The sequence below is a fragment of the Bombina bombina genome, chromosome 2 (genome assembly GCF_027579735.1).
Source record: "Bombina bombina isolate aBomBom1 chromosome 2, aBomBom1.pri, whole genome shotgun sequence".
In the NCBI taxonomy this organism is placed as follows: domain Eukaryota; kingdom Metazoa; phylum Chordata; class Amphibia; order Anura; family Bombinatoridae; genus Bombina; species Bombina bombina.
In genome coordinates, this window is record NC_069500.1 from 634,974,639 (window position 1) to 634,991,637 (window position 16,999).

Genomic DNA, 16,999 nt, shown 5'->3' on the forward strand with positions numbered 1-16,999 from the left:
TGTCTAAAACAGTGCCTGCCGATATTATTATATCAAAATACCCAGATAAAATGATTCCTCAAGGCTAAATATGTGTTAATAATGAATCGATTTAGCCCAGAAAAAGTCTACAGTCTTAATAAGCCCTTGTGAAGCCCTTATTTACGATCGTAATAAACATGGCTTACCGGATCCCATAGGGAAAATGACAGCTTCCAGCATTACATCGTCTTGTTAGAATGTGTCATACCTCAAGCAGCAAGAGACTGCTCACTGTTCCCCCAACTGAAGTTAATTGCTCTCAACAGTCCTGTGTGGAACAGCCATGGATTTTAGTGACGGTTGCTAAAATCATTTTCCTCATACAAACAGAAATCTTCATCTCTTTTCTGTTTCTGAGTAAATAGTACATGCCAGCACTATTTCAAAATAACAAACTCTTGATTGAATAATAAAAACTACAGTTAAACACTAAAAAACTCTAAGCCATCTCCGTGGAGATGTTGCCTGTACAACGGCAAAGAGAATGACTGGGGTAGGCGGAGCCTAGGAGGGATCATGTGACCAGCTTTGCTGGGCTCTTTGCCATTTCCTGTTGGGGAAGAGAATATCCCACAAGTAAGGATGACGCCGTGGACCGGACACACCTATGTTGGAGAAAGGCCCTTTTAAGGGCCATTGGTAGTTTATTCTAGATTAGTTTTTTTTTGGGGGGGGGGTTGTTTTTTTAATGGGTATTAGAAAAGGAATAATTTTTATTATTTTTGATAATTTATTTATTTTGTGTAATGTATTTTTTTAGGGGGTGTTTGTTTTTCTTTTGTAGCAAAAGAGCTGTTTAACTTAGGGCAATGCCCTACAAAAGGCCCTTTTAAGGGCCCTTGGTAGTTTGTGGGGTGGGGGTTTGTATACTGTTAGGGGGGGGTTGTTTTTTTTGTAGCAAAAGAGCTGTTTAACTTAGGGCATTTTAAGTGCTCTTGGCAGTTTATTTTAGACTAGGCTTTTTTATTTTGAGGCATAGTTTTTTTTTTAAAGGGTATTAAAATAGGAAGAATTTTTTTTTCGATCATTTTTTTTTTTTTTTATGTAATGGTAGGTTTTTCTATTTTTTTTAATGGTTATTTTTTGTAATTTTAGGTTTTAGTGTAAGGTAGCTTAGGTTTTATTTGACAGGTAAATTTTGTATTTTTTTAACTAAGTAGTTATTAAATAGTTAATAACTATTTACTAACTAGTCTACCTAGTTAAAATAAATACAAACTTACCTGTGAAATAAAAATAAAACCTAAGCTTGGTACAATATAACTATTAGTTATATTGTAGCTAGCTTAGGTTTTATTTTACAGGTATGTATTTAGTTTTAAATATGTATTATTTATTTTAGTTAATAATTGTATATTTAATTTAGCTATATTTTAATTATGTTAAAGTTAGGGGGTGTTAGGGTTACGTTAGGGTTAGGTTTAGGGTTTAATATAGTTTAATTTAGGTTGTTGCGATGTGGGGGGCTAGCGATTTAGGGGTTTATAGGTTTATTTAGTTAATAATTGTAAATTTAAATTAGCTCTATTTTAATTATGTTAAAGTTAGGGGGTGTTAGGGTTACGTTAGGGTTAAGTCAGGGTTAGGTTTAGGGGTTACTAGTTTAAATTAGTTTATTGCGATGTGGGGGGCTTTCGGTTTAGGGGTTAATAGTTTAATTTACTATAATTCGTTGTGTTGGGCTTTCGGTTTAGGGGTTAATAGGTTTATTATAGTGGCGGTGTAGGACTTAATAACTTTAGTATAGTGGGGGCGATGTGGGAAGACAGCAAATTAGGGGTTAATATTTAAATAGTGTTTGTGATGTGGGAGGGTGGCAGTTTAGGGGTTAATAACTTTAGTAAAGTGGTGACGATGTTGGGGAGCGGCGGAATAGGGGTTCATACATTTTCTTTGTGGCGGTGATATCAGGAGCAGCAGATTAGGGGTTAATAAATGTATTATAGTATTTGTGATGCAGGAGGGCCTCAGTTTAGGGGTTAATAGGTAGTTTATGGGTGATAGTAAAAGAGCTGATTACTTTGGGGCAATGCCCCGCAAAAGGCCCTTTTAAGGGCTATTTGTAATTTAGTATAGGGTAGGGTATTTTATTATTTTGGGGGGCTTTTTTATTTTATTAGTGGGCTTAGATTAGGTGTAATTAGTTTAAACTTCTTGTAATTTTTTTTTCCAGTAATTTAGTGTGTTTTTTTTTCTCGGAATTTAGTTTATTGAATTTAATTGTAATTAATTGTAGGTAGTTTAGGTAATTAGCTTAATGATAGTGTAGTGTTAGGTGTAATTGTAACTTAGGTTAGGGTTTATTTTACAGGTAATTTTGTACTTATTTTAGCTAGGTAGTTATTAAATAGTTAAATACAAAGTTGCCTTTGAAATAAATATAAATCCTAAGTTAGCTACAATGTAACTAATTGTTATATTGTAGCTAGCTTAGGGTTTATTTTATCGGTAAGTATTTCGTTTTAAATAGGATTAATTTATTTAATTATGTTAAATTTAGTTAAATTTAAATTATATTTAAGTTAGGGGGGTTAGGGTTAGGTTTAGACTTAGGTTTAGGGGTTAATACCTTTAATATAGAAGCGGCGACATTGGGGGTGGCAGATTAGGGGTTAATAAATGTAAGTAGGTGTCTGCGATGTTAGGGCAGGCAGATTAGGGGTTAATAAAATTAAACTAGTGTTTGCGAGGCGGGAGTGCGGCGGTTTAGGGGTTAATACATTTATTAAAGTGGCGGCGATGTCCGGTCGGCAGATTAGGGGTTAAATAATTTTATTATAGTGTTTGTGATGTGTGGGGGGGGCTCGGTTTAGGGGTTAATATGTAGTTTATGGGTGTTAGTGTACTTTTTAGCACTTTAGTTAAGAGCTTTATGTTCCGGCGTCAGCCCATAAAACTTAACTAAACTTAACTACTTTTAAATGCGGTAGAAGTCTTGCCAGGAGAGGGTCTACCGCTCACTTCTTCCAAGACTCGTAATACCAGCGTTAGGCAAATCCCATTAAAAAGATAGGATACGCAATTGACGTAAGGGGATTTGCGGTAGCCTCGAGTCGCGGAAGAAAAGTGAGCGGTAGACCCTTTCCTGCCTGACTCGTAATACCAGCGGGCGTTAAAAAGCAGCGTTGGGACCTCTCAACGCTGCTTTTTAAGGCTAACGCCAAACTCGTAATCTAGGCGTAAGTGTACCTAGTAATAGCCTATAGGTTATGTGAGTGCCCAAATAAATAAACTACATACTACCTATTAGGCACCCACACTACTGGACTTACAATCTGCAGGAAAAACTGATTCCAGCGAATCCAGCACTGTACGCGTAACAGCATAGGATCTGAGTATGTGGACTATAATGATGATCCAGCAGGAGGAGGCTAGGGACCAGTGCCTGTGACACCGGTGGCAGGCCCGTGACTAACTCCCACAGGGAATAATTTTGCCACTACCTAATATTACATAAACTTCCCTCTGTACAAACAGTAACTCTCTAAAGGGAAAATGGGGCTAAAATTGGTCTGAGAACCACTCTCACAAATGAACACATAGAGCACCTCCATATCTTCCTCCTGTGGAAGACAAGATAAGACAGGTTTACCAATAAGGTGGGAGGTTTTAAGGGCCCTTGGAGTTTTGTGACTCTTTGTCTCCTCCTAGTGGCCAGGATTGGAATTCCTCTAGGCCTCTCCCCACCTTTAAGAATGATAAGGGGATTTAAATAAAATGAAATTAAATAAACAGAAAATTAATAAAAGGAAAAAAAAGAATCACAGTATCATAGTTTGCAGGGAAAAACCAAGTCATCACTGCATTTAAAACAGTATCATTATCTGTGACTCATTAAAAGCCTATTGCTGTGAGGTGGGTGTCTGTGCAAAATGTTAACTTGTTATTCTGCTTATTAGAAGCAGTTATTGGCAGAATTTAAACTATTGTCATACTCATATAGCATGTCCCTATGCCACTGCTACATTGTCCCTCCATACAAATTCATGAGATGCTACAGTATATTAGTTAACTCTTGCTAGCTCATCACGTTTGCATCTAAATTCATGTGTGTCAGTATAGCATGTTTCCATACATTCACTGTCTCTATAACGAGTCCCTTATGAAACTGCATGTGCTGCTACAGCACAATTTCCCTTCTTTACAGATAACTATATCATTTTGTACTTCCTGCAGCAGGTCACTGAAGAGGTTTTCTCTGGGAGTATGCATAAGAGTTCCAAACAAATCTAGGTAGAATATTTTTCATAAGCACCAGTGAGATGCTCAGCTTTGCCCATGAGAGAAAAGATTTCTCACCTCTCAGAGTATACAATCTGCAGCCCAAATAATAAAAACTTAATGCCACCAATATTTTTTTTAAAAAAAATTAAAAAAAAAAAAAAAACTGTTCACCTTACAATAAAATGCTATTGTTAGATCAAATGGTGAAAAAAAAAGTGTCTTGTAAAAAATATGGATGTTCTTAATCTTATCAGACAACTAATTTAATGGAAAAGTTACCTTTAAAGTTGAAGAAATGAGCTCATCAGTTAAATCTTCACAACATGCACTCCCGTGCAAGGCTAACATTGAAACTTGAAAAGAGTTGTTATCCTCTGTAGGATACTGAGATTCCAGAAAAGGTTCACATGGAAAGTCAGTCTCAGATGACTCTACCTGCAGAAGTTAGCAGCAGCACTGATTAGTTAAAGCTCATACAATGCACATGCAACATTATAAGTACATTCTAACAACTACAGCACGGAAAGTATCTTTTTCTGTTCTGCAAGACTCAATACGTCTTCCTTTTCCATTCACAGAACCATAGCTGACTAATGGTGTGTTTAATTATGGACATAAGAAACAACTAATAACTATGCTTTTTCATAATAAAACATATTTCTATCATTTATAAATTAGTTGTGTATGAGCAATTTACAAAACCTTAAAACACTCTGATGGCTGTCACTTTCAGAAGGACAGCACTGGCAGTTAGTTGTTACTGATGGATTATTAGTTTCATATTAATTAGTAAAGATAAAATGCAAAACTTTTAGTTTTTCCTCTTAAACAATGTCACTTCCATAGGGTTAGGGTTAGCTACATAACAGCATATGGCAGAAATTCACTACTGGTAGCTGAATATAAAAACTTGACAAGCCCGGGGCATATTTGTTTAACTAGAGATTTCATTTCTATCATTTTTCTTCCAAACAAATGACCAAAAGAGCTGCACGAATAGAGTCTTACCTGGAGGAAAAAAAAGGCAAAATAGCAATCACTAAAGTAAATCTAATCAGTAAAATGGTGATGAAAAGGATGACTTTTCACACAATTCACTTCAACATTCTGGTGAAAGTATGTACAGTACAGGAGTGTTCTATAGCAGGTGCAGAACCATTTGCAAACTGATTGCTTGCACACAGGTCTGTCTCCTCAAGGTAATAGAAAAAAATGTAGTGCAGGCCAAAGAAACACTTTGTTGTCACTGATAGATATGTTATTAAACCCATAAGCAAATGTTCTCCTCTCAGATCCATCCTGTAAGAAGTGCAAGGTTTTATGCATAGCTAAGAAACTATTTGTGAACAGATGTATTTGTGTATATATGCCTGTAAATACATGTATACACATATGTGTGTATACTTGTGTGTGTATGTATATACTGTGTATATATATATATGTGTGTGTGTGTGTCTGTATATATATATATATATATACACAAAATAAGTTCCCCTTTTAGGTATACAGCCAAGGTGAGGTAAAGTTGATTCTTGAAAGGGCACATAAAGCACTATAACGGAGTGATATAAAAGTTATACCTTTATTGAAGTCGTATAAAAACACAGCAGTTTAAGAGCAATGTAGTTACCAGGTGTGTGTATATATATATGTGTGTGTGTGTGTGTTTTTTGTGTATATATGTCTGTAAATACATGTACACACATATGTGTGTATACTTGTGTGTGTATGTATATACTGTGTATATATATATATATATATATATATATATATACATATATATATATATATATATATATACAGGGAGTGCAGAATTATTAGGCAAATGAGTATTTTGACCACATCATCCTCTTTATGCATGTTGTCTTACTCCAAGCTCTATAGGCTCGAAAGTCTACTACCAATTAAGCATATTAGGTGATGTGCATCTCTGTAATGAGAAGGGGTGTGGTCTAATGACATCAACACCCTATATCAGGTGTGCATAATTATTAGGCAACTTCCTTTCCTTTGGCAAAATGGGTCAAAAGAAGGACTTGACAGGCTCAGAAAAGTCAAAAATAGTGAGATATCTTGCAGAGGGATGCAGCACTCTTAAAATTGCAAAGCTTCTGAAGCGTGATCATCGAACAATCAAGCGTTTCATTCAAAATAGTCAACAGGGTCGCAAGAAGCGTGTGGAAAAACCAAGGCGCAAAATAACTGCCCATGAACTGAGAAAAGTCAAGCGTGCAGCTGCCAAGATGCCACTTGCCACCAGTTTGGCCATATTTCAGAGCTGCAACATCACTGGAGTGCGCAAAAGCACAAGGTGTGCAATACTCAGAGACATGGCCAAGGTAAGAAAGGCTGAAAGACGACCACAACTGAACAAGACACACAAGCTGAAACGTCAAGACTGGGCCAAGAAATATCTCAAGACTGATTTTTCTAAGGTTTTATGGACTGATGAAATGAGAGTGAGTCTTGATGGGCCAGATGGATGGGCCCGTGGCTGGATTGGTAAAGGGCAGAGAGCTCCAGTCCGACACAGACGCCAGCAAGGTGGAGGTGGAGTTTGGGCTGGTATCATCAAAGATGAGCTTGTGGGGCCTTTTCGGGTTGAGGATGGAGTCAAGCTCAACTCCCAGTCCTACTGCCAGTTTCTGGAAGACACCTTCTTCAAGCAGTGGTACAGGAAGAAGTCTGCATCCTTCAAGAAAAACATGATTTTCATGCAGGACAATGCTGCATCACACGCATCCAAGTACTCCACAGCGTGGCTGGCAAGAAAGGGTATAAAAGAAGAAAATCTAATGACATGGCCTCCTTGTTCACCTGATCTGAACCCCATTGAGAACCTGTGGTCCATCATCAAATGTGAGATTTACAAGGAGGGAAAACAGTACACCTCTCTGAACAGTGTCTGGGAGGCTGTGGTTGCTGCTGCACGCAATGTTGATGGTGAACAGATCAAAACACTGACAGAATCCATGGATGGCAGGCATTTGAGTGTCCTTGCAAAGAAAGGTGGCTATATTGGTCACTGATATGTTTTTGTTTTGTTTTTGAATGTCAGAAATGTATATTTGTGAATGTTGAGATGTTATATTAGTTTCACTGGTAAAAATAAATAATTGAAATGGGTATATATTTGTTTTTTGTTAAGTTGCCTAATAATTATGCACAGTAATAGTCACCTGCACACACAGATATCCCCCTAAAATAGCTATAACTAAAAACAAACTAAAAACTACTTCCAAAACTATTCAGCTTTGATATTAATGAGTTTTTTGGGTTCATTGAGAACATGGTTGTTGTTCAATAATAAAATTAATCCTCAAAAATACAACTTGCCTAATAATTCTGCACTCCCTGTATATATATATATATATATATATATATATATATATATATATATATATATATATATATATATATATATATATATATATATATATATATATATATATATATATATATATATATATATATATATATATATATACAAAATAAGTTCCCCTTTTAGGTATACAGCCAAGGTGAGGTAAAGTTGATTCTTGAAAGGGCACATAAAGCACTATAACGGAGTGATATAAAAGTTATACCTTTATTGAAGTCGTATAAAAACACAGCAGTTTAAGAGCAATGTAGTTACCAGGTGTGTGTATATATATATATGTGTGTGTGTGTTTTTTTGTGTATATATGTCTGTAAATACATGTACACACATATAAATACATATGTACACACATATATACATATTCAGACATGTATTTGTATGTATACTGTATATCTATGTTAAAGCATTTTGCAGGCCTTTTTTTCTAACACCTGAGACCTCATATCTTTCAGCCCTTATAATATTTTAATATTTTATTTTGTTATTATTAGAGTAACTGTACTTTGAAATGTATTTTTGATGTGTTTTGTGACACTTTTTGACTCGCATAACAGTTAACCAGAGCTCTGAAGTAGCGGTAATCATTCAAGCATAATTTGCAATTACGCTCACGCATTCTTATTTACTTTCAACTTGTAATACAAGCAGCATTTAACTTGGGCACAAATGGCCACAACAAGCCGATATTGCATGAGCGCAAACGATACAGCTCCACTCTTAATCTGGACCTTAGTGTGCATCTTGATCTGAATTAGCAGTCACATAATAAATGCCTTTGAGAGGGGCTTACAACGTAAATAGTCACATGCTGAAATAACAGAATTTATGTTTACCTGATAAATTTCTTTCTCCAACGGTGTGTCCGGTCCACGGCGTCATCCTTACTTGTGGGATATTCTCTTCCCCAACAGGAAATGGCAAAGAGCCCAGCAAAGCTGGTCACATGATCCCTCCTAGGCTCCGCCTACCCCAGTCATTCGACCGACGTTAAGGAGGAATAATAGCATAGGAGAAACCATATGGTACCGTGGTGACTGTAGTTAAAGAAAATAAATTATCAGACCTGATTAAAAAACCAGGGCGGGCCGTGGACCGGACACACCGTTGGAGAAAGAAATTTATCAGGTAAACATAAATTCTGTTTTCTCCAACATAGGTGTGTCCGGTCCACGGCGTCATCCTTACTTGTGGGAACCAATACCAAAGCTTTAGGACACGGATGAAGGGAGGGAGCAAATCAGGTCACCTAAATGGAAGGCACCACGGCTTGCAAAACCTTTCTCCCAAAAATAGCCTCAGAAGAAGCAAAAGTATCAAACTTGTAAAATTTGGTAAAAGTGTGCAGTGAAGACCAAGTCGCTGCCCTACATATCTGATCAACAGAAGCCTCGTTCTTGAAGGCCCATGTGGAAGCCACAGCCCTAGTGGAATGGGCTGTGATTCTTTCGGGAGGCTGCCGTCCGGCAGTCTCGTAAGCCAATCTGATGATGCTTTTAATCCAAAAAGAGAGAGAGGTAGAAGTTGCTTTTTGACCTCTCCTTTTACCTGAATAAACAACAAACAAGGAAGATGTTTGTCTAAAATCCTTTGTAGCATCTAAATAGAATTTTAGAGCGCGAACAACATCCAAATTGTGCAACAAGCGTTCCTTCTTTGAAACTGGTTTCGGACACAGAGAAGGTACGATAATCTCCTGGTTAATGTTTTTGTTAGAAACAACTTTTGGAAGAAAACCAGGTTTAGTACGTAAAACCACCTTATCTGCATGGAACACCAGATAAGGAGGAGAACACTGCAGAGCAGATAATTCTGAAACTCTTCTAGCAGAAGAAATTGCAACTAAAAACAAAACCTTCCAAGATAATAACTTAATATCAACGGAATGTAAGGGTTCAAACGGAACCCCCTGAAGAACTGAAAGAACTAAATTGAGACTCCAAGGAGGAGTCAAAGGTTTGTAAACAGGCTTGATTCTAACCAGAGCCTGAACAAAGGCTTGAACATCTGGCACAGCTGCCAGTTTTTTGTGAAGTAACACCGACAAGGCAGAAATCTGTCCCTTCAGGGAACTTGCCGATAATCCTTTTTCCAATCCTTCTTGAAGGAAGGATAGAATCCTAGGAATCTTAACCTTGTCCCAAGGGAATCCTTTAGATTCACACCAACAGATATATTTTTTCCAAATTTTGTGGTAAATCTTCCTAGTTACAGGCTTTCTGGCCTGAACAAGAGTATCGATAACAGGATCTGAGAAACCTCGCTTCGATAAAATCAAGCGTTCAATCTCCAAGCAGTCAGCTGGAGTGAAACCAGATTCGGATGTTCGAACGGACCCTGAACAAGAAGGTCTCGTCTCAAAGGTAGCTTCCAAGGTGGAGCCGATGACATATTCACCAGATCTGCATACCAAGTCCTGCGTGGCCACGCAGGAGCTATCAAGATCACCGACGCCCTCTCCTGATTGATCCTGGCTACCAGCCTGGGGATGAGAGGAAACGGCGGGAACACATAAGCTAGTTTGAAGGTCCAAGGTGCTACTAGTGCATCCACTAGAGCCGCCTTGGGATCCCTGGATCTGGACCCGTAGCAAGGAACTTTGAAGTTCTGACGAGAGGCCATCAGATCCATGTCTGGAATGCCCCATAGTTGAGTGACTTGGGCAAAGATTTCCGGATGGAGTTCCCACTCCCCCGGATGCAATGTCTGACGACTCAGAAAATCCGCTTCCCAATTTTCCACTCCCGGGATGTGGATAGCAGACAGGTGGCAGGAGTGAGACTCCGCCCATAGAATAATCTTGTTCACTTCTTCCATCGCTAGGGAACTCCTTGTTCCCCCCTGATGGTTGATGTACGCAACAGTCGTCATGTTGTCTGATTGAAACCGAATGAACTTGGTCCTCGCTAGCTGAGGCCAAGCCTTGAGAGCATTGAATATCGCTCTCAGTTCCAGAATATTTATCGGTAGAAGAGATTCTTCCCGAGACCAAAGACCCTGAGCTTTCAGGGATCCCCAGACCGCGCCCCAGCCCATCAGACTGGCGTCGGTCGTGACAATGACCCACTCTGGTCTGCGGAATGTCATCCCTCGTGACAGGTTGTCCAGGGACAGCCACCAACGGAGTGAGTCTCTGGTCCTCTGATTTACTTGTATCTTTGGAGACAAGTCTGTATAGTCCCCATTCCACTGACTGAGCATGCACAGTTGTAATGGTCTTAGATGAATGCGCGCAAAAGGAACTATGTCCATTGCCGCTACCATCAACCCGATCACTTCCATGCACTGAGCTACGGAAGGAAGAGGAACGGAATGAAGTATCCGACAAGAGTCCAGAAGCTTTGTCTTTCTGGCCTCTGTTAGAAAAATCCTCATTTCTGAGGAGTCTATAATTGTTCCCAAGAAGGGAACCCTTGTTGACGGGGATAGAGAACTCTTTTCCACGTTCACTTTCCAGCCGTGAGATCTGAGAAAGGCCAGGACGATGTCCGTGTGAGCCTTTGCTCGAGGGAGGGACGACGCTTGAATCAGAATGTCGTCCAGGTAAGGTACTACTGCAATGCCCCTTGGTCTTAGCACCGCAAGAAGGGACCCTAGTACCTTTGTGAAAATCCTTGGAGCAGTGGCTAATCCGAAAGGAAGCGCCACAAACTGGTAATGTTTGTCCAGGAATGCAAACCTTAGGAACCGATGATGTTCCTTGTGGATAGGAATATGTAGATACGCATCCTTTAAATCCACCGTGGTCATGAATTGACCTTCCTGGATGGAAGGAAGGATAGTTCGGATGGTTTCCATCTTGAACGATGGGACCTTGAGAAATTTGTTTAAGATCTTGAGATCTAAGATTGGTCTGAACGTTCCCTCTTTTTTGGGAACTATGAACAGATTGGAGTAGAACCCCATCCCTTGTTCTCTTAATGGAACAGGATGAATCACTCCCATTTTTAACAGGTCTTCTACACAAAGTAAGAACGCCTGTCTTTTTATGTGGTCTGAAGACAACTGAGACCTGTGGAACCTCCCCCTTGGGGGAAGTCCCTTGAATTCCAGAAGATAACCCTGGGAGACTATTTCTAGCGCCCAAGGATCCAGAACATCTCTTGCCCAAGCCTGAGCGAAGAGAGAGAGTCTGCCCCCCACCAGATCCGGTCCCGGATCGGGGGCCAATATTTCATGCTGTCTTGGTAGCAGTGACAGGTTTCTTGGCCTGCTTTCCCTTGTTCCAGCCTTGCATTGGTCTCCAAGCTGGCTTGGCTTGAGAAGAATTACCCTCTTGCTTAGAGGACGTAGCACTTTGGGCTGGTCCGTTTTTACGAAAGGGACGAAAATTAGGTCTATTTTTTGCCTTGAAAGGCCTATCCTGAGGAAGGGCGTGGCCCTTACCCCCAGTGATATCAGAGATAATCTCTTTCAAGTCAGGGCCAAACAGCGTTTTCCCCTTGAAAGGAATGTTTAGTAACTTGTTCTTGGAAGACGCATCAGCCGACCAAGATTTCAACCAAAGCGCTCTGCGCGCCACAATAGCAAACCCAGAATTCTTAGCCGCTAACCTAGCCACTTGCAAAGTGGCGTCTAGAGTGAAAGAATTAGCCAATTTGAGAGCATTGATTCTGTCCATAATCTCCTCATAAGGAGGAGAATCACTATCGAGCACCTTAATCAGTTCATCAAACCAGAAATATGCAGCTGTAGTGACAGGGACAATGCATGAAATGGGTTGTAGAAGGTAACCCTGCTGAACAAACATCTTTTTAAGCAAACCTTCTAATTTTTTATCCATAGGATCTTTGAAAGCACAACTATCCTCTATGGGTATAGTGGTGCGTTTGTTTAAAGTAGAAACCGCTCCCTCGACCTTGGGGACTGACTGCCATAAGTCCTTTCTGGGGTCGACCATAGGAAACAATTTTTTAAATATGGGGGGAGGGACGAAAGGAATACCGGGCCTTTCCCATTCTTTATTAACAATGTCCGCCACCCGCTTGGGTATAGGAAAAGCTTCTGGGAGCCCCGGCACCTCTAGGAACTTGTCCATTTTACATAGTTTCTCTGGAATGACCAACTTTTCACAATCATCCAGAGTGGATAATACCTCCTTAAGCAAAATGCGGAGATGTTCCAACTTAAATTTAAATGTAATCACATCAGATTCAGCCTGATGAGAAATGTTCCCTGAATCAGTAATTTCTCCCTCAGACAAAACCTCCCTGGCCCCCTCAAATTGGATTAGGGGCCCTTCAGAGATATTAATATCAGCGTCGTCATGCTCTTCAGTAACTAAAACAGAGCAGCCACGCTTACGCTGACAAGGGTTCATTTTGGCTAAAATGTTTTTGACAGAATTATCCATTACAGCCGTTAATTGTTGCATAGTAAGGAGTATTGGCGCGCTAGATGTACTAGGGGCCTCCTGAGTGGGCAAGACTCGTGTAGACGAAGGAGGGAATGATGCAGTACCATGCTTACTCCCCTCACTTGAGGAATCATCTTGGGCATCATTGTCATTATCACATAAATCACATTTATTTAAATGAATAGGAATTCTGGCTTCCCCACATTCAGAACACAGTCTATCTGGTAGTTCAGACATGTTAAACAGGCATAAACTTGATAAGAAAGTACAAAAAACGTTTTAAAATAAAACCGTTACTGTCACTTTAAATTTTAAACTGAACACACTTTGTTACTGCAATTGCGAAAAAACATGAAGGAATTGTTCAAAAATCACCAAATTTTCACCACAGTGTCTTAAAGCCTTAAAAATATTGCACACCAAATTTGGAAGCTTTAACTCTTAAAATAACGGAACCGGAGCCGTTATAAGCTTTAACCCCTTTACAGTCCCTGGTATCTGCTTTGCTGAGACCCAACCAAGCCCAAAGGGGAATACGATACCAAATGACGCCTTCAGAAAGTCTCTTCTAAGTATCAGAGCTCCTCTCACATGCGACTGCATGCCATGCCTCTCAAAAACAAGTGCGCCACACCGGCGCGAAAATGAGACTCTGCTTATGCTTTGGGAAAGCCCCTAAGAAATAAGGTGTCAAATACAGTGCCTGCCGATATTATTATATCAAAATACCCAGATAAAATGATTCCTCAAGGCTAAATATGTTAATAATGAATCGATTTAGCCCAGAAAAGTCTACAGTCTAAATAAGCCCTTGTAAAGCCCTTATTTACGATCGTAATAAATATGGCTTACCGGATCCCATAGGGAAAATGACAGCTTCCAGCATTACATCGTCTTGTTAGAATGTGTCATACCTCAAGCAGCAAGAGACTGCACACTGTTCCCCCAACTGAAGTTAATTGCTCTCAACAGTCCTGTGTGGAACAGCCATGGATTTTAGTTACGGTTGCTAAAATCATTTTCCTCATACAAACAGAACTCTTCATCTCTTTTCTGTTTCTGAGTAAATAGTACATACCAGCACTATTTCAAAATAACAAACTCTTGATTGAATAATAAAAAACTACAGTTAAACACTAAAAAACTCTAAGCCATCTCCGTGGAGATGTTGCCTGTACAACGGCAAAGAGAATGACTGGGGTAGGCGGAGCCTAGGAGGGATCATGTGACCAGCTTTGCTGGGCTCTTTGCCATTTCCTGTTGGGGAAGAGAATATCCCACAAGTAAGGATGACGCCGTGGACCGGACACACCTATGTTGGAGAAAATAGGATTTCAAAATTATGCAGCACGAGCGAATGTATTACTGCTCCTCTAAAGGAAGTTAGGACCTGAATGGGAACAAGAGGGAAGGAATATTCAGAAACAAATCAATAATTTCTTAACTTCTTCTCTATCTGAGCATGAAATTAATGATCCATCACTAAAAACTTTCTGCTACCAATTTTCACAGTAGCATGATAGACAGACATATTTATTCCTGGTAGACATTATTAAACAGTACAGACAGTAATAAATGTTGTTTCTTCAATATGGCATGCAGTGCAGTGGGCATGCTGTGCTTTATTACATATAAATGAGTGAAATTTATAGTTTACCAGTTACAACTGAGAAAGTGAAAGGCTATGGAAGATATATGTAAAGTTCTTAAATCTCTTTTATTTACTATAAAAAGAAACAACTGGAATAGACAAGATGTAGCAATCTGCTGGCACTAACCAGAGCTAGCTCAGCATGGAAAAGGGGAGCATCAGAAGAAGCTTCGTCATCATAAGACTGAGCAGAGTAGAAGAGAGTCTCTTCTTTAGCAGAAACATAGCCCTCTTCTGGTGAAAGCTGCAGAAAAAATGAGCCCAGATTGGACTGCATTAAACAATAGCACAGAGGGAAAGTTCATGCAAGTGAAATGTTAAATAAGGGTTCAAAGCAACAATGCATGTTTGTTAATTTAAGTCAAGAACACAGCTAGTATAACATTCTTGCTTTCTCTCTGGCACCTGCTGAAAAGGTGATAGCAACAATAAATTAGCTTTAGCATTTGTAAAATATACATTGTTAGACTGTAACAGTAAAATGGTTCAAAGTGTTAGTCAAAAATCAAATAATAACACTGATATTATTTTAAAAGGTTCAGCATACATCTGGATTTGTCAGTTTCTCTTGTTGCCTGGCATTTAAATGCTGCAATGAGTGTATTAAAAAAACACAAAAATATTATTAAGACTTACCTGATAAATTAATTTCTTTCATGGTGGTATGATTCCACAATCCAGTACTTCAGGAAAATTATACTACTAGCCACTAGGAGGAGCCAAAGATTTTAAAACTCCAAGAACCCTCAAAACCCCTCCCACATTGATGGAAACTAGCCAAGCCAGAAAAAAAGAAGGTAGGAAAAGAAAATAAGAGCAATAAACAAGGAACATGGAACAAAGGAGGTGCATACTCAAACTGCTGCCAGAAAAACACAATCCGAATATAAATAAATTTATCAGGTAAGCATAAATTATATTTTCTATTATAAAAGGTGGGGAGAGTCCACAATCCATTACTCCTGAGAACTAATACCCAAGCTGTTAAATCCACAAGTAATCTGGGCGACACCAGATTTAGACAATTTCAAATACATTGGAATACATTTTGGGGTTTTTTAAGCAGAAAAAATATAAATACAAAATAGCCGCCTGAAGGACTTTTCTACCAAAAGCTGCTTCAGAAGAATAAAAAACATCAAAATAGTAGAATTTAGAAAAAGTATGTAAGGAAGACCAAGTTGTGGCCTTGCAAATTTGATCAACAGAGGCTTCATTCTTAAAGGTCCAATAAGTAGCAACTGATCTGGTAGAATGGGCAGTTATCCGTTTAGGAGGAGACTGACCCACCTCTAATTAAGCTTTATGAATCAAAAGCTACAACCAAGAGGCTAATGAAACGGCAGTAGCCTTCTGACCCTTTCTGGCACCAGAAAAATGAACAAACAAGCTAGAGAATTGTCTCAAATCCTTAGCAGACTGTAAGTAGTACTTCAAAGCTCTGACCCCATCCAAATTATAGAGAAGCCTCTACTTGGAATTCTTTGGATTAGGATAAAAAGAGGGAACAACAATCTCACAATTGATAATATCAGAAGAAAAGTCAAACTTAGTTCTCAAGACTGCCTTTTCCAGGTGAAAAACAAGATAAGGAGTCTCACAACAAAGAGAAGTCAATTCAGAAACTCTTCTAGTAGAAGAAATAGCCAAAAGAAAGAAAACCTTCCAACACAAAAGCTGAATATCCAAATCATGCATAGGTTCATAGGTTAGCAATATTCTTATGAAACAAAACAGAAACAGCAGAGAACTGGCCCTTTAAAGAACTAGCGGATAAACCCTTACCCAAACCATCCTGAAGAAATTGAAGAATTCTAGGAATTCTTAAAGAGTGCCAACTGAACCCATGTTCTACACACTAGGACATAACATCCTTCTAAACTTAGTGATAAATCTACCTTGTCACAAATTTACAGGCCCGAACCAAAGTTTCAATTACAGAATCAGAAAAATCTCTCTGCCTTAAAACTAAGCACTCGGTCTTGAAGCCATCCAAGCCATCAGATTTAGAGATTTTAGATCCTGATGAAAGAATGCAGTGCAGTGGGCATGCTGTGCTTTATTAAATATAAATGAGTGAAATTTATAGTTTACCAGTTACAACTGAGAAAGTGAAAGGCTATGGAAGATATATGTAAAGTTCTTAAATCTCTTTAATTTACTATAAAAAGAAACAACTGGAATAGACAAGATGTAGAAATCTGCTGGCACTAACCAGAGCTAGCTCAGCATGGAAAAGGGGAGCATCAGAAGGAGCTTCGTCATCATAAGACCCTACTACTGGTGAAAGCTGCAGAAAAAATGAGCCCAGATTGGACTGAATTAAACAACAGCACAGAGGGAAAGTTCATGCAAGTGAAATGTTAAA

The 16,999-nt window shown here is 39.0% G+C and overlaps 1 protein-coding gene across 1 annotated transcript in view; it reads right to left on the minus strand.

Moving 5' to 3' along the window:
• MPDZ (multiple PDZ domain crumbs cell polarity complex component) overlaps window positions 1-16,999 on the minus strand; it is a 754,223-nt gene that overhangs the window by 274,297 nt on the left and 462,927 nt on the right. The window contains exons 19-20 of the mRNA XM_053699987.1: window positions 14,759-14,875; window positions 4,525-4,680 (exon numbers count right to left, since the gene is read on the minus strand). Coding sequence (XP_053555962.1) covers window positions 4,525-4,680; window positions 14,759-14,875 — 273 coding nt within the window. The remainder of the gene's footprint in view (window positions 1-4,524; window positions 4,681-14,758; window positions 14,876-16,999) is intronic.